Consider the following 13,254-nt stretch of genomic DNA (forward strand, 5'->3'; position numbering starts at 1 on the left):
ATAATCAATCTGTATAAAGTTCGGGGAATTAAGAATAACATTATGTATTATAGAAGTAGAAAATAGCAATTTTATTAATCTTATTGCATCCCGATTACACATTTGTATATGTACAATGTACATATGTGCATATGTACATATTGTTTGTCTGTAAAACCAAAAAGATTAAATCTCGAAAAATTATGATTTCTCTATCATAATTAGAAAGATTAAACATCTCATTTGTAAAATAAATTTTGAATATAAGAGTATAAAAACGATTTGTTAATGGATTCTTAAAAAAGTCACTGATGTACATCTATAATGTAATTTATATCTCTTGCTTCATTTATGCACATGTCCCAATTACATATTATTCTTTTATGTTCTAATAAATGATGATAAGTATTTATGAACAATGATAAATATTTATTAAAAAGCACCATGGTTATCTGATAACTAACAAGAAATTCTTTCAAAATTTTTATCATTTCATGTAAAAACTTCTTACAGTCTTAAATTAAAATTCAATGTGAGTAGATTGACAGTGAAGAATCCATATCAGTGCACATATTCATTGTAAAAAAACAAATTCTAAAAACACTTAAAAATAAAGACCTCGCAATCACATTCTACTTGACGATGAAATGCATTTGTAAAATGATTAATAATTCTTAGATTATTCTTTAGTGACATCCTACTAATCATGTTCACTTCGTCGTGAAAATTACAAAGACGAGTCAATGACAAAATGTAGAAAAGATGGCAACTGTTCCACGCTACGGTCTTTGAATCATTGATGTATCCTTCCTTCACCATTTTGCTATATTCTTGGAATATTTCCATATAAAATCAACTCTTCGGTCTTCGAGACTTCCATACCTCGTTATATTCTTTTTTGTTTGTTTGTTACCTGTGTTTCTTTATTGTACTCTCTATATATTCTCTATATATTTGATACTTTTGGGAGTATCAAATAATACTCAAAATGCTCAACCGTAGTTGCTTCTACATACTCAGTGGTTTTGTAATAATTGTCACGTACATTTTGAGCGGACCGTGAATACGTTTGCTTCAAACCATCTCTTCAAAATTATCTCCGGAATCATATCAGAAGTTATCCAAATTAATTCACACCAAGGATCTCTTAGGTTCTTTCTTCCTTATTATTATTCAATTGCCATTATATTTCAATACAAGTATCCATATTATAATATCCGATTATAATTCGATTATAATCAAGATTTTTATATTATACGTCCAGATAATATTTCATATGTTGTATATGAATTGTGTTTGTATACTAAAGGCTTGTTTCAAGAGAATCAATAATAATCTGGAGAACATGCGATGGATGATAAGATACATCATCTCGGCCACAAACAAAGAAGTTCTTGCTGATTGAACTAAAACCATTGATAAAACATCTGATGATTAGTAACAGTGCAAATGCTGAACAAGGTTTTCAGTTTGCAGCTCCTCGCTACTATAATTATGACTTTTACTCAGACCACTTTCATGCTCTATTTTTATATATTATATTGGTGAATGAGCATATTCATTTTTCATGTAGACAATTATATTTATTGCATATTTTTGACGATATCCATAATATATTATTTTATAAAAATAATGTTGGTGTGGACTTGTGAGACCGGCAAAAATCAGGCTCTGCAGATTGGCATCACTGTTCATGACGTGCTTAATAGTATCGATGTTAATGAAAGCAAATGGTAAGTAAAAAAATGTAATTTAATTTATAAATTTTAATGATTATTATATAATCTCTAATGTGATATTTACACATTACATATAATAAATTTATAATTACATTTTGCAAGTTTGTTATTAATTAATTTTTGTTATTAATTAATTTTCTGATGTTGCAATTGCAATTGTTTTCCTTACAAGTTATGCATCGCGATAATACGTTCTCCGCGAAGAGTCTATGGACGCGACGCTTCTCACAGCGGTAAATTATTATTCATTTATTTTTATGTATCAAAAGTGATTTATTCATTTTTAAAAAATTTGGTTTTAGATAATGGATAACATCAGCACATATTTATTAATCTTGGTGTAATTTTTGAACATGACATATTATTGCGAGGAAAAAATTGCCACAAATACTACACACATTCACTGAAATGAAAAGATGTCATTAAATGAGTAAATATCTATTTTATTAGTATTCCTAGACAACACAGAAGTTGCACACGCGCTTCAAGGTTCAATTTTCATTTCTTGATGAAGTAAACGGCAAGGTTAATGAAACGTTAGCATTTGCAATGGATCACGACATGGCGATAACCACAAACATTTGGCACATATTAGATAAATTTAGAAAAATTTAATTTTTAGCATAATTAGATCTGTTATATTAGGTGTACAACTTTGCTTCCGCCGTTTTCCTATAGATGGCTTTAGCGGTAAGTGGTGGTCGAAATAGATCATAGACGTCATACAATAAACTTGGGCATCTGTCAACATAACCCCAGAAACATTAGTCGATTTGTGTCTGCATCATAAAATTATTCTCGATTGAAAATGTCAGTTTACGAGCCAAATTCTCGTCATTTGCGGGAGGTTTTGATTTTTTGCTTCAATATGAAAAAATCTGCGGCTGAGGCTTATCGAATGCTCTCAAATACTTATGGTGAGGCCGCTATTAATGAAAGAACGTGTTGTGAGTTTCAACGCTTCAAGAACGGTGATTTTGACGTCGAAGACCGGCATAGCGGTGGAAGAGAGAAGGTTTTCGAAGATGCAGAATTGGAGGCATTACTTGAGCAAGACTCATGTCAAAATCAAGAAGAATTGGAACGATCATTGAGAGTGACTCAACAAGCCATTTCAAAACGCCTCAAAGCCATGGGAATGATTCAGAAGCAAGGAAATTGGGTGCCGTACGAATTGAAGCCGAGAGATGTTGAACGGCGTTTGTTTGCTTGTGAACAGCTGCTTGAAAGGCAAAGACGGAAAGGATTTCTGCATCGCATTGTGACTGGAGACGAAAAATGGGTTCATTACGATAATCCCAAGCGCAGAAAATCATGGGGAGTTCCCGGCCATGCTTCCACGTCGACGGCCAAACCGAATATTCACGGCTCCAAGGTCATGCTCTGTATTTGGTGGGACCAGCTCGGCGTAGTGTATTATGAACTGTTAAAACCGACTAAAACAATCACAGGCAATCGGTATCGAATGTAATTGATGCGTTTGAGCCGAGCATTGAAAGACAAACGGCCGTAATACAACGAGAGACACAGTAAAGTGATTTTGCAGCATGACAATGCTCGACCCCATGTTGCGAAAGTGATCAAGACATAGAAACGTTGAAGACTTGGGAACGTTGAAATGGAAAGTCCTACCCCACCCGCTGTATTCTCCAGACATTGCTCCCTCTGACTATCACTTGTTTCGATCAATGGCACACGCCTGGCTGACCAGCACTTCCGGTCTTATGAAGAAGTAAAAAATTGAATTGATTCGTGGATAGCCTCAAAAGATGACCACTTTTTTCGACGCGGGGTTCGTACGCTATCCGAAAGATGGGAGAAAGTAGTGGCCAGCGATGGACAATACTTTGAATCATAAATGTATAATCAGTTTTTTACAATAAAGCCTCGAATTTCGGAAAAAAAACGGCGGAAGCAAAATTGTACACCTAATATATAATCTACTATTTTCACTGCTCTTACATAAAATAAATCAATGTAAGTACCAATAAGTCTATATTAAATTAAGATGTATAATATATGCAATAAATATATAAAAATGTAACAGATTATGTAAATAGTTCCTTGGAGATATATTTATCCTTCATTTATCAACAATAAATTTATAAAATGACGCAATATTCGACACATGCATTATCGCAATAATAAATTCATGTCTCATCATCTAATCATCTTTTTATCATTATTAAAATACAAAAATTGATTTTCTTTGATGAACTTGTGACCACTATACAGTATATCTGTAGAGTATGACGTAAATGTTAACTTTCATCAGTCGAGATAAAAATCTATTAATTCTAATTTAGATAAGGCGTTGCATCATAATAACTTGACACATTTTACAATATTATATTTGCTCATATGCCTATCGCAACAATACATACATGCCAATGTGTTTCAAAATGTACGCATAATTTATATAATCGTATTCGTATGTAAAATATTTATGCGTGCACGCATATAAAATTTAATTTACTATATTTTAATAAATAGTCAAAAGTATTTGTAATTCATAATTAATCAGTAAATTAAACTCAGAAATTAAATATTAATAATAACATTTTGGATAAATAGAAAATAAATATTATAATATTTTTGCATCTTGAATTACACATTTGTATATATGTAATGTGTATATACATATATGTTGTGAGACCAAAAAGACTGAAACTCAAAGAGTCATGATACAGAAACGTCGAACATCTCATTTGCAAAATAGAAAAATGTAGAATTTTTAATGGTCTGTATTTATTAATGAATCCTTGAAAGAATCACTAATCTATATTACTACTAATACAGTTTACATCTCTTGCTTCGTGTATACATATATAATTCACAGGAATTACATATTATTCGTTTATATTATGTTCTATGCCTCAATTTCGATCGAAGGATGCCATAGTTACTTTACAACTATAAACAAGTAATTCTTTGAATTCCATTTGACGCGAAAAAAATTTCTTGTAGTTTTAAATTTCAATTCAGTGTGAGTAGATCGAAAGTTCAGTATACAGTATTTGTATACTGTATAAGGAGATAAATTTTAAAGACATAACAAGAATAAAGCTATCGTAATTACGTTTCACTTGTTGATAAAGTTTATAAAATAATTAATAATTTTAAACTATTCTTTCATAAATTATTAATTATGTTCAGTTCATTGTCAAAATTGCAAAGACGGGCCAGTGGCAAAATGCAGAAAAAATTGCAGAAGCTATTTCACGCTACGGATTTTGAATCATTGATGTATCCTTCCTTCACATGTTGCTACATGCTTGGAATGTTTCCGTATAAAATTAATGCATTGGTCTTCGAGATTTCCACACCTCGTTATATTCTTTCAACCATCGTTATCTGTATTTGCATCATTTTTTTATTGTACTCTCTATATATTTTCTATATATTTGATTCGTTTGGAAGTGGATATCAAATACCCCAAATACTCAACTATAGTTGCTTCTACATATTCAGTGGTTTTATAGCGATTGTCACGTACATTTTGAGCGGACCGCGAATGCGTTTACTTCAAACCGTAAAAGACATTTCATCAAAATTGCCTTCGGAATTATACCAGAAGCTATCTAAATTAATTCACGCTAAGGATCTCTTAGGATCCTTGTTCCTACTTCTTGAAATGCTGATATATTACAAGATGAATATGCATTTTATAATCAAAATTTACATAATATATATTACTCTATTGATATTTTATATGGATATGTTGTATATGAATTGTGTTTGTATACTAAAGGCTTGTTTCAAGAGAATCAATGATAATTTGGAAAATATGCGGGAGTATATGATGGTATATCGTCTCGACAAAATATGTTGCAAACAAAGAAATCCATTATTGCTGATCGAATTAAGGGCATTGAAAAAACAACACCTGATGATTAGTAATACAGTGCAAATGCTGAACATAATTTTCAGTTTACAGCTCCTCGCTACTGTAATTATAACTTTTACCCGGATAACTTTCATTCTCTACTATCAAATATTGTATTGGCAAATAGGCATAATCCTGTTTAATGTAGAAGAATATCTTTATAATACGTTCTTGATAATGATTTTAATGCATTATTTTATAAAAATAATGTTGATAATATGGGCTTGTGAGACAGGCAAGAATCAAGCTCTGCAGATTGGCACCACTGTTCATGATGTGCTTAACAGTATTGACGATAATGAAATAAAAAACGAGGTAATAAAAAATGTAATATTTATGTGTGTGTGTGTGTGTGTGTGTGTGTGTGTGTGTGTGTGTGTGTGTGTGTGTGTGTGTGTGTGTGTGTGTACATACACACGGAGAGAATTTTTTCTTAGAATTTACCTTGCAAATATGAAAGTCGTGAGACACATTGTATTTTGAAGAATTTCAATGTAAACTTCTCTCATTCATTAATAAAGTATAAAATAAAGTATAAAAGTTTAATTAATTTTATTGCATAGTAAAAATCTTTAAAATATTGTATTGTATCACAACTATCATATTCTTAAATTATAAATAACTTAAACTTAAACTATAAATTTTAAAAGAAATTTTCTCCGTATACCTTATAGTATCTAATATATATATATATATATTTTACATTTAATATGTAAAATAATATGAATTTATAATTGCATTTTCTAATTTGGTTATTAATTAATTTACGGTCTAATGTTGCAGTTGCAGTTGTTTTCCTTGCAAATTCTTCATCGCGATAATACATTCTCTGCAAAGAGTCTTATTATGGACGCGACGCTTCTCACTGCGGTAAATTATTATTCATTATATTTTATTTGTTTAAGTGATTTATTCATCTTTTTAATTTTATTTTAGATAGTGGGTAACGTCAGCACGTATTTATTAATTTTAATGCAATTTTTTAAAATGAAATATTATTGCGATAATGAAATTGCCAGAAATGTTACACAAATAATTCACTGAAATTTTTTATTAGAATGTTTTAATAAAATACACGTATATACATATATACATATATATATATATATACATGTGTATGTAGAAATCTTAATTTATACTTTATTAATATTTATATCGATTTGTTTTAATTTTAATGTAAGTGCAATAAAAAAAGAAATTATAAAACGAATCTAATATTAAATCTAATATTATATTAAAAACGAAAAATTTTTTGTTAATGTATCTATAATGTTTTACATGACATTTAAACAATCATGAAATTTACATTTAAACAATATCATATTAAATTGAAATTATACTTTATACTACTTGAGTATTAACATCTTTGCAACTTAACATGTTTTTATTTATCATCAATGTTTTAAATGTATGACATTTAAATGTAAAACATTCAGATGTTATTTATAAAAAAATTTTATTTTTGCCTATAATTAGATCATGTAATAATTTATACTTTTATTGCTTTTACATTAAAGTAAAAGAAATCAATATATAAATATCAATAAGTCAGTATTAAGATTTCTAACGCAAAAATATAAAAAAATCTAACGGGCTGCTTAAACAGTTACTTGGAGATATTTATTATCTGCCATCTATTTATCAATAAAAAATTTAAGGCAATTAATTTAATTTATGTATTATTTATGTATTATTACAATAATGTAATTCATATGTAAAATCCGATCTCTGCCATTTTTAAAATACGAAAATTGATTTTCTATTAATTTATGTTATCTGTAGACCATGACGTAAATGTTAACAATTTCATCTATCAAGATAAAAAAGTCGACTAATTCTACTCTAGATAATAGTGTTGCATTTGCATTATAGCTTGATGAATTTCATTTCATGATATTACATTTGTTATTCACGACCTTCGCGACAATATTAGTGTTTTGCAATGTACACAGCGTAATTTAATGATATTCTTGTACTTACACTGTTAAAAATGTTCTTAAATTTTATTAACTTTTAAGTTACACAATTTGAATTTAATTTCATGATATTATATTATAAATTTAATATATTTTTTATGAAAATTTGTTTATGAAATTTAATGTACTTTTCACAAAATTTTATTAAAAGTACATTAAATTTCATAAATTTAATGTACACGTTCACTTCATTTAAGTAACTACTGCAATTTAATTTTTAATTAAATCATTCATTTAATTTCATTTATAACCACGAGTTTCATTTACATGTAAAGAAAGCTTCATTTACATGTAAAGAAAGCGTGGTTACATTTCTAACAGTAGCGTATTTTAATGATATTTTTGTACACTCATCGACCAAAAGGTTGCAAAAGATTTTTTTCTTATGGTTTTCGTAATGCATCCTATTCACCGAACAATTGATTTTTACTTACTTCATAAGTAAGAACTAATTGCTTGGTGAGCAGATACACACTGCATTCCGAAATTCATTAAAAAAAAGTGTTGCAATCTTTAATCGGTAAGTATACAATATCATATCTACAATGTACACAATATTATACATAAATAATTAATAATTAATAAATAAATAATTAAATTATAAGTTGATAATTTGATACAAATATTAAAAAGATAAATAATGTGAGTTAATTTACTCGTTTGCTGCATATTCAATATCATATACACATTTAAAAAATAAAAAAGTGTAAAATCGTTCTATATTTGAGTTGTGCTAATATATTTATATTAATACAAAGAATTTTAATAGTTGTTAACAAGTGTAATAACAACTTATGTTTGTCATAAATTTATTAAAATAATAAGTTAAACTAAGCTTTTAGTTGTTTAGTATTAGATATTATAAAGATATAATAATAATTATCGATCAAAAAACAAAGCTACTTACTATAGCAATAAATGACAGTGTTTTAAGGCAGCATTTGAAGATTTTGATTGAAATTCTCTGACAGATTAATCGAAATATCAATCTCGTAGATTAATCGAAAATTTATGTCGATTTATGTATTTATTAAAATTCAATCTACTTACGTATTGTCAGAAAGAAATTTTCGCAATAAAATTAATATAAATATAAACATTATTAATCATTTTTAGGTAATGCAATATATGATATAGATTTTTGTATACACACATTTTGTTGATAATGCTCTCAGTTTGTCAATAAAATTCTAAGTATAAAAAAGTAAAAAAAAAGACAAATATTCTATACTATAGACTTTCAATTGCTGATGCGTCCTTGTTTTATCTTTTGCAGCATAATCGGAATATTTCCATATAAAATCAACAATTTGATTTTCGATACTTTCAAACAACCTATCAGCTTTTATCCTTTCTATGTTTATGAGCTGCTAGTGCTTTATGAGATTGACATTGCAACGATTCAATCAAATTCAAAAGCATAAGGGAGACCACGGAAGAAATAACATAGAAAACAAATGTAACATTGCAAATCTATATCTAAAACAAATGAATGAGTTCAAGCATGTTTTCATAGCAAGCATGTTGACTGCTTTGGTTGATTTTATTCAAAGCACGAGACGTTAAGTTGATCAATTATTTGTACAGTACGTTTATGTTAAAAAATCACATCAAAAGTAATGTTTCAATTCAATATTATTTTGTAAATACTATATTAATTTTATTTATATAATTGTTAATTATTATTGTTTGTTTATTATATATTCGTGTAATAATAAATTAAAATTTATTTTCATGTTTAACTTTTGTATATTTAAAATATTTATAAATATATCTGAAGAAATTCTATCTAAGAACAAAAATAACATATTGCAAATCAAAGATCGATTAATTGGAAAATCAGAGAAAAGAAATACACAAGAAAATAACGACTAATACATTTACAACAATAAAAATTAAAGTCGAAAATTAAAGAAGTAAAAAGTTAATTTAATACAAAAAAATTTGTTCATGATAAATAATAAAAAAACAAAAATAAAAAATAAATCAAACAAAAAAAAGAAGAAAACAAATTGATTCTTTTCTAATAAAACGAAGTTAATTATTTTTTCTTCTTATATTTTGAATTTTATTCCAATAATCGTTCTAAAAAAATGAATGCAGTGCATGGAATGCCCACATAATATACTTATTTTTCTTTTCTTATATATTCTAAAAGTGTAATACTTTGTAAATACTTTGTAAATATGACTCTAAACATTTAAGTGTATATTTAAATAGCATGCCTTCTTGTCCATTTGCTTTATTTGGATAAATGATCACTATTATAGTTATAAGTTTATAGATTGGTAAGACAGATCGATTGGTAATAAACTATTTTCTATTCCTTAAATACTTTCTTAAAAGTTATTTTATAAATATAAATGTGTTATATATAAATATACAATCTTCTTAGTCATTTTTATAACATACCGTAAGAATAAGGCTGTAATAACAAGTAACAAAATAATTTCTAGTTCAGTATAGTTTCTGAAAGAAAGCATGTTTAACTATTTTAAAAAATCATTCTTTGAATTGTTCTTATTAATAACAACTATACTAAATGATAAGTAGAGAAGTGATAATCTATCTTCTAAAATTAAAAAAAGTATAATTTAGATGAGAGACTTTAGTAGCAAAATCGTTACTTTCATCCCTGGTTTTCTCTATTTTGATCGTAACTTTTTATATGTTCAATAATTTTATTCCATATAAATAGAAAAAAAAGAAATTTTTTATTAAAAACTACTTTAACTGAAACAAATATGTAGCAAAATTAATAGTTATAATATTTTTAATCTTGTATTTAACTTATATTCTAACCTCACATGTTGCAATTGCAGCCGTTTTCTTTTTAAATAATGCCCTCCAAAAAATGCATTTTCTACAAAGAATTTCATTGTGAATATTACTCTTCTCATTGCGGTAAGTGAATATTATTTATTTTTCAATTGTATTATTTACTTTCATAATTCTAATTTTAGATAATAGATAGATAACGTAACTATATGTATATCTACTAATCTTAATACAATTCATAATTGCCATAAATTTTTGCAACGAAGAGCTAATAAATAATGTTGCAAATATACTACAAAAAAGAGATATGTTAATTAATAAAAAAAACATATTATTAAATAGTCAAGATACCCTCTTTTTTCAATGTATGAGAATATGTGTATAAATAATATATATATTTACATACAGATCTTTATATCATGCATATATAATATTCAATTACAAAAACAAACCGTTTTATTCTCCCTCTTTCTTTCTCTCTCTTTCTCATTTCATGTATAACTTTGAGGTATGATAACATTTGTGAAAATTATCAGCTTTGAGTAATCTACCTATTATTTCATTACGAAATTAAAACATAGTAACAATGTTAATAAGATAATACAATTTTGAATGCATTTCTAATATGTAAGAAAATATTAAATTAATGTTTCAAATTTCTTTTCAAAATATAATGCATCAATCTGCAATGATTCAATGTTTAATATTATAACAAAAATATGGAAAGGTATTAAGCTTTTATTTTTCATCAATGCCATATCAATGATAATTAATAAAAATATATCTGGATATATTGCTTTTTAATTTGTTTATAGCATTAGAATACATTTTTTTCTTCATATTATTAATATTTAATATTTTATTAATTATTTATTTAGCGCAAGAAAATAAGTCGTATGAACTATAATACATGTTTTGTAATATTAATTAAGCAAGAATTGCTACATTTTGGCTGCGGTCAAAGTCTCACTAAATGCTTTGGTTGAAGCGTTTGGTTGAAAAAGAATTTTACAAATTGACCAATCAAAAATTGTTTTAAAGCATTTGTAACATCGCATTGACCATACTCTTTAATTCACAATGCACAAAGGTAATTAATCATCATCGATCGAAGAACACCATGGTTACTTTCTACTAACAAACGACATTAGTGTTTCAAGATAGTAACAACTCATAGTTATTAACTGAAATCTTCTGAGTGTAGATCCAAAAAAAGTCTATGTTAGTTTATGTATTTATTAGAATATATTTAGAAAGAAATTCTCTGTCGCAATATATATATATAAAATATACTAATATTATAATATAAAAATTAATCATTTTGTGCAGCACAGCATATAATGTAGGTGCTGTATATTTATATCCTGCCAATAATGTTCAATTTATCAACAAAATTCCAAGAATGCATCAAGTGTAAAAAGTGTAAAAAGTGGAAAAAATGGCAATTGTTTCATGCTACGAATTTTCAATCATTGATGTATCCCTGCTTCACCTTCTGCAATATTCTTGGAATATTCCCATACAAAATCAACGGTTCAATTTTCGAAACTTCTAAACAGCGTTACGTATTACCAACTGTCGTCCTCTGTATTCTCTGCATTTACGAATTAGAAGTGCTTTATGAGATTGACATTGCTGGAACGATCAAATTCAGAGGAATACCTAAGACACTTGAGCGTAACTGTTTTTATATACTCGGTAATTTTATCGCGATCATTACATACATTTTAAGCGGTCATCGAATGCACTTGCTCCAGACTATACTGAATATCTCTTCAAAATTGCCTACCAATTCATATCAAAAGCTATCTAAATTGATCCATACTAAGGATATCTTCGGTTTCATCTATTTAATGGGACTAACGATGTTCTATTGTTATACGTTGGATTCCAATAATTGGCACAAAGCGTTTGTACCGTATCTTAATCTAATAGTATTTCAGATGGATATGCTATATATGAATTGTGTTTGTATATTAAAAGCTTGCTTCAAAAGAATTGACGATAATCTGATAAATCTGCAAAAGCATGTGATAAACGATAAATCATTTCTCCTGAAGCGAATTTATTACGAGCGTAGAAATCCATTTCTGTTAATGGAACTTAAAGTTTTGAAGAAACAGCATATGGTGATCAGCGATACAGTGAAAATGCTAAACGTGATTTTTTGTCTGCAACTCCTTGCTACTACAGTTATGACATCTGCCGAACTCACTTTCTATCTATATTTTTATATAGTGCATTGGAGAAGTGGCACGTTAACGAACCATCTGAGCAATGAGATTTATGATATATATTTGTTAATGATTATGACATATTACTCTATAAAAATAGGGTTGATAGTATGGGCCTGTGAAATCGGTAAAAACCAGGCCATGAAAATTGGCACCACCGTTCACGATTTACTTAATAATATTTCAAATGCACAAATAAAAAACGAGGTAATTTTAAAAAAAAAGGTATCTTTAAAAGAAATCTTGTAGAGTTAATAACAGTAATTTCGTGTTTAAATTTAATCTCACGTGTTACAGTTACAACTGTTTTCCTTGCAAATAATGCATTGCGGAAATGCATTCTCCGCAAAGGGTTTCGTTATGGATGCTACTCTTCTCACTGCAGTAAGTGGGTGATTATTTGCTTCTTAATTCAATACGTATTGTTTACTTTCATAATTTTGATTTTAGATAGTGGGTAACGTAACTACATATGTATTAATTTTATTACAATTCTTGCTTACCACGCCAATTTGCAATGGAGGGTTAGCAAGTAATGGTACAGAAATAATTTTCTAAAAAAGATATTAATTAATAGTGAAAAATATATTATTAAATAGCAAAAATATTATCTTTTTTAATGTTATGAAAATACTTACACAAAATATATATATATATATATA

General features: G+C 27.5%; 2 protein-coding genes and 1 pseudogene across 2 annotated transcripts; all 3 read left to right on the top strand.

The window, feature by feature from the left end:
- The first annotated feature begins 685 nt into the window (after nucleotides 1-685).
- Nucleotides 686-2,125, top strand: LOC108693527 (annotated as a pseudogene).
- Nucleotides 2,126-4,866: 2,741 nt separating this feature from the next.
- Nucleotides 4,867-6,648, top strand: LOC108693574 (putative gustatory receptor 28b). Its single transcript, XM_018202592.1, has 3 exons — nucleotides 4,867-5,919; nucleotides 6,388-6,474; nucleotides 6,541-6,648. The coding sequence occupies exons 1-3, from the start codon at nucleotides 4,867-4,869 to the stop codon at nucleotides 6,646-6,648; spliced, it is 1,248 nt and encodes a 415-aa protein (XP_018058081.1).
- A 5,083-nt stretch (nucleotides 6,649-11,731) lies between these two features.
- On the top strand, nucleotides 11,732-13,150 carry LOC108693528. Its single transcript, XM_018202530.1, has 3 exons — nucleotides 11,732-12,799; nucleotides 12,890-12,976; nucleotides 13,043-13,150. The coding sequence occupies exons 1-3, from the start codon at nucleotides 11,732-11,734 to the stop codon at nucleotides 13,148-13,150; spliced, it is 1,263 nt and encodes a 420-aa protein (XP_018058019.1).
- Nucleotides 13,151-13,254: the final 104 nt, after the last annotated feature.

The sequence above is a fragment of the Atta colombica genome, unplaced genomic scaffold, assembly GCF_001594045.1.
Source record: "Atta colombica isolate Treedump-2 unplaced genomic scaffold, Acol1.0 scaffold92, whole genome shotgun sequence".
NCBI lineage: Eukaryota > Metazoa > Arthropoda > Insecta > Hymenoptera > Formicidae > Atta > Atta colombica.

Coding starts and splice junctions, on each gene's coding strand:
- LOC108693528 (XM_018202530.1), top strand. CDS start 11,732: ATGTTCAATTTATCAACAAAATTCCAAGAATGCATCAAGTGTAAAAAG. Junction 12,800..12,889: donor ATGCACAAATAAAAAACGAG/GTAATTTTAAAA, acceptor CACGTGTTACAG/TTACAACTGTTTTCCTTGCA. Junction 12,977..13,042: donor ATGCTACTCTTCTCACTGCA/GTAAGTGGGTGA, acceptor TTTTGATTTTAG/ATAGTGGGTAACGTAACTAC.
- LOC108693574 (XM_018202592.1), top strand. CDS start 4,867: ATGTTCAGTTCATTGTCAAAATTGCAAAGACGGGCCAGTGGCAAAATG. Junction 5,920..6,387: donor ATAATGAAATAAAAAACGAG/GTAATAAAAAAT, acceptor CTAATGTTGCAG/TTGCAGTTGTTTTCCTTGCA. Junction 6,475..6,540: donor ACGCGACGCTTCTCACTGCG/GTAAATTATTAT, acceptor ATTTTATTTTAG/ATAGTGGGTAACGTCAGCAC.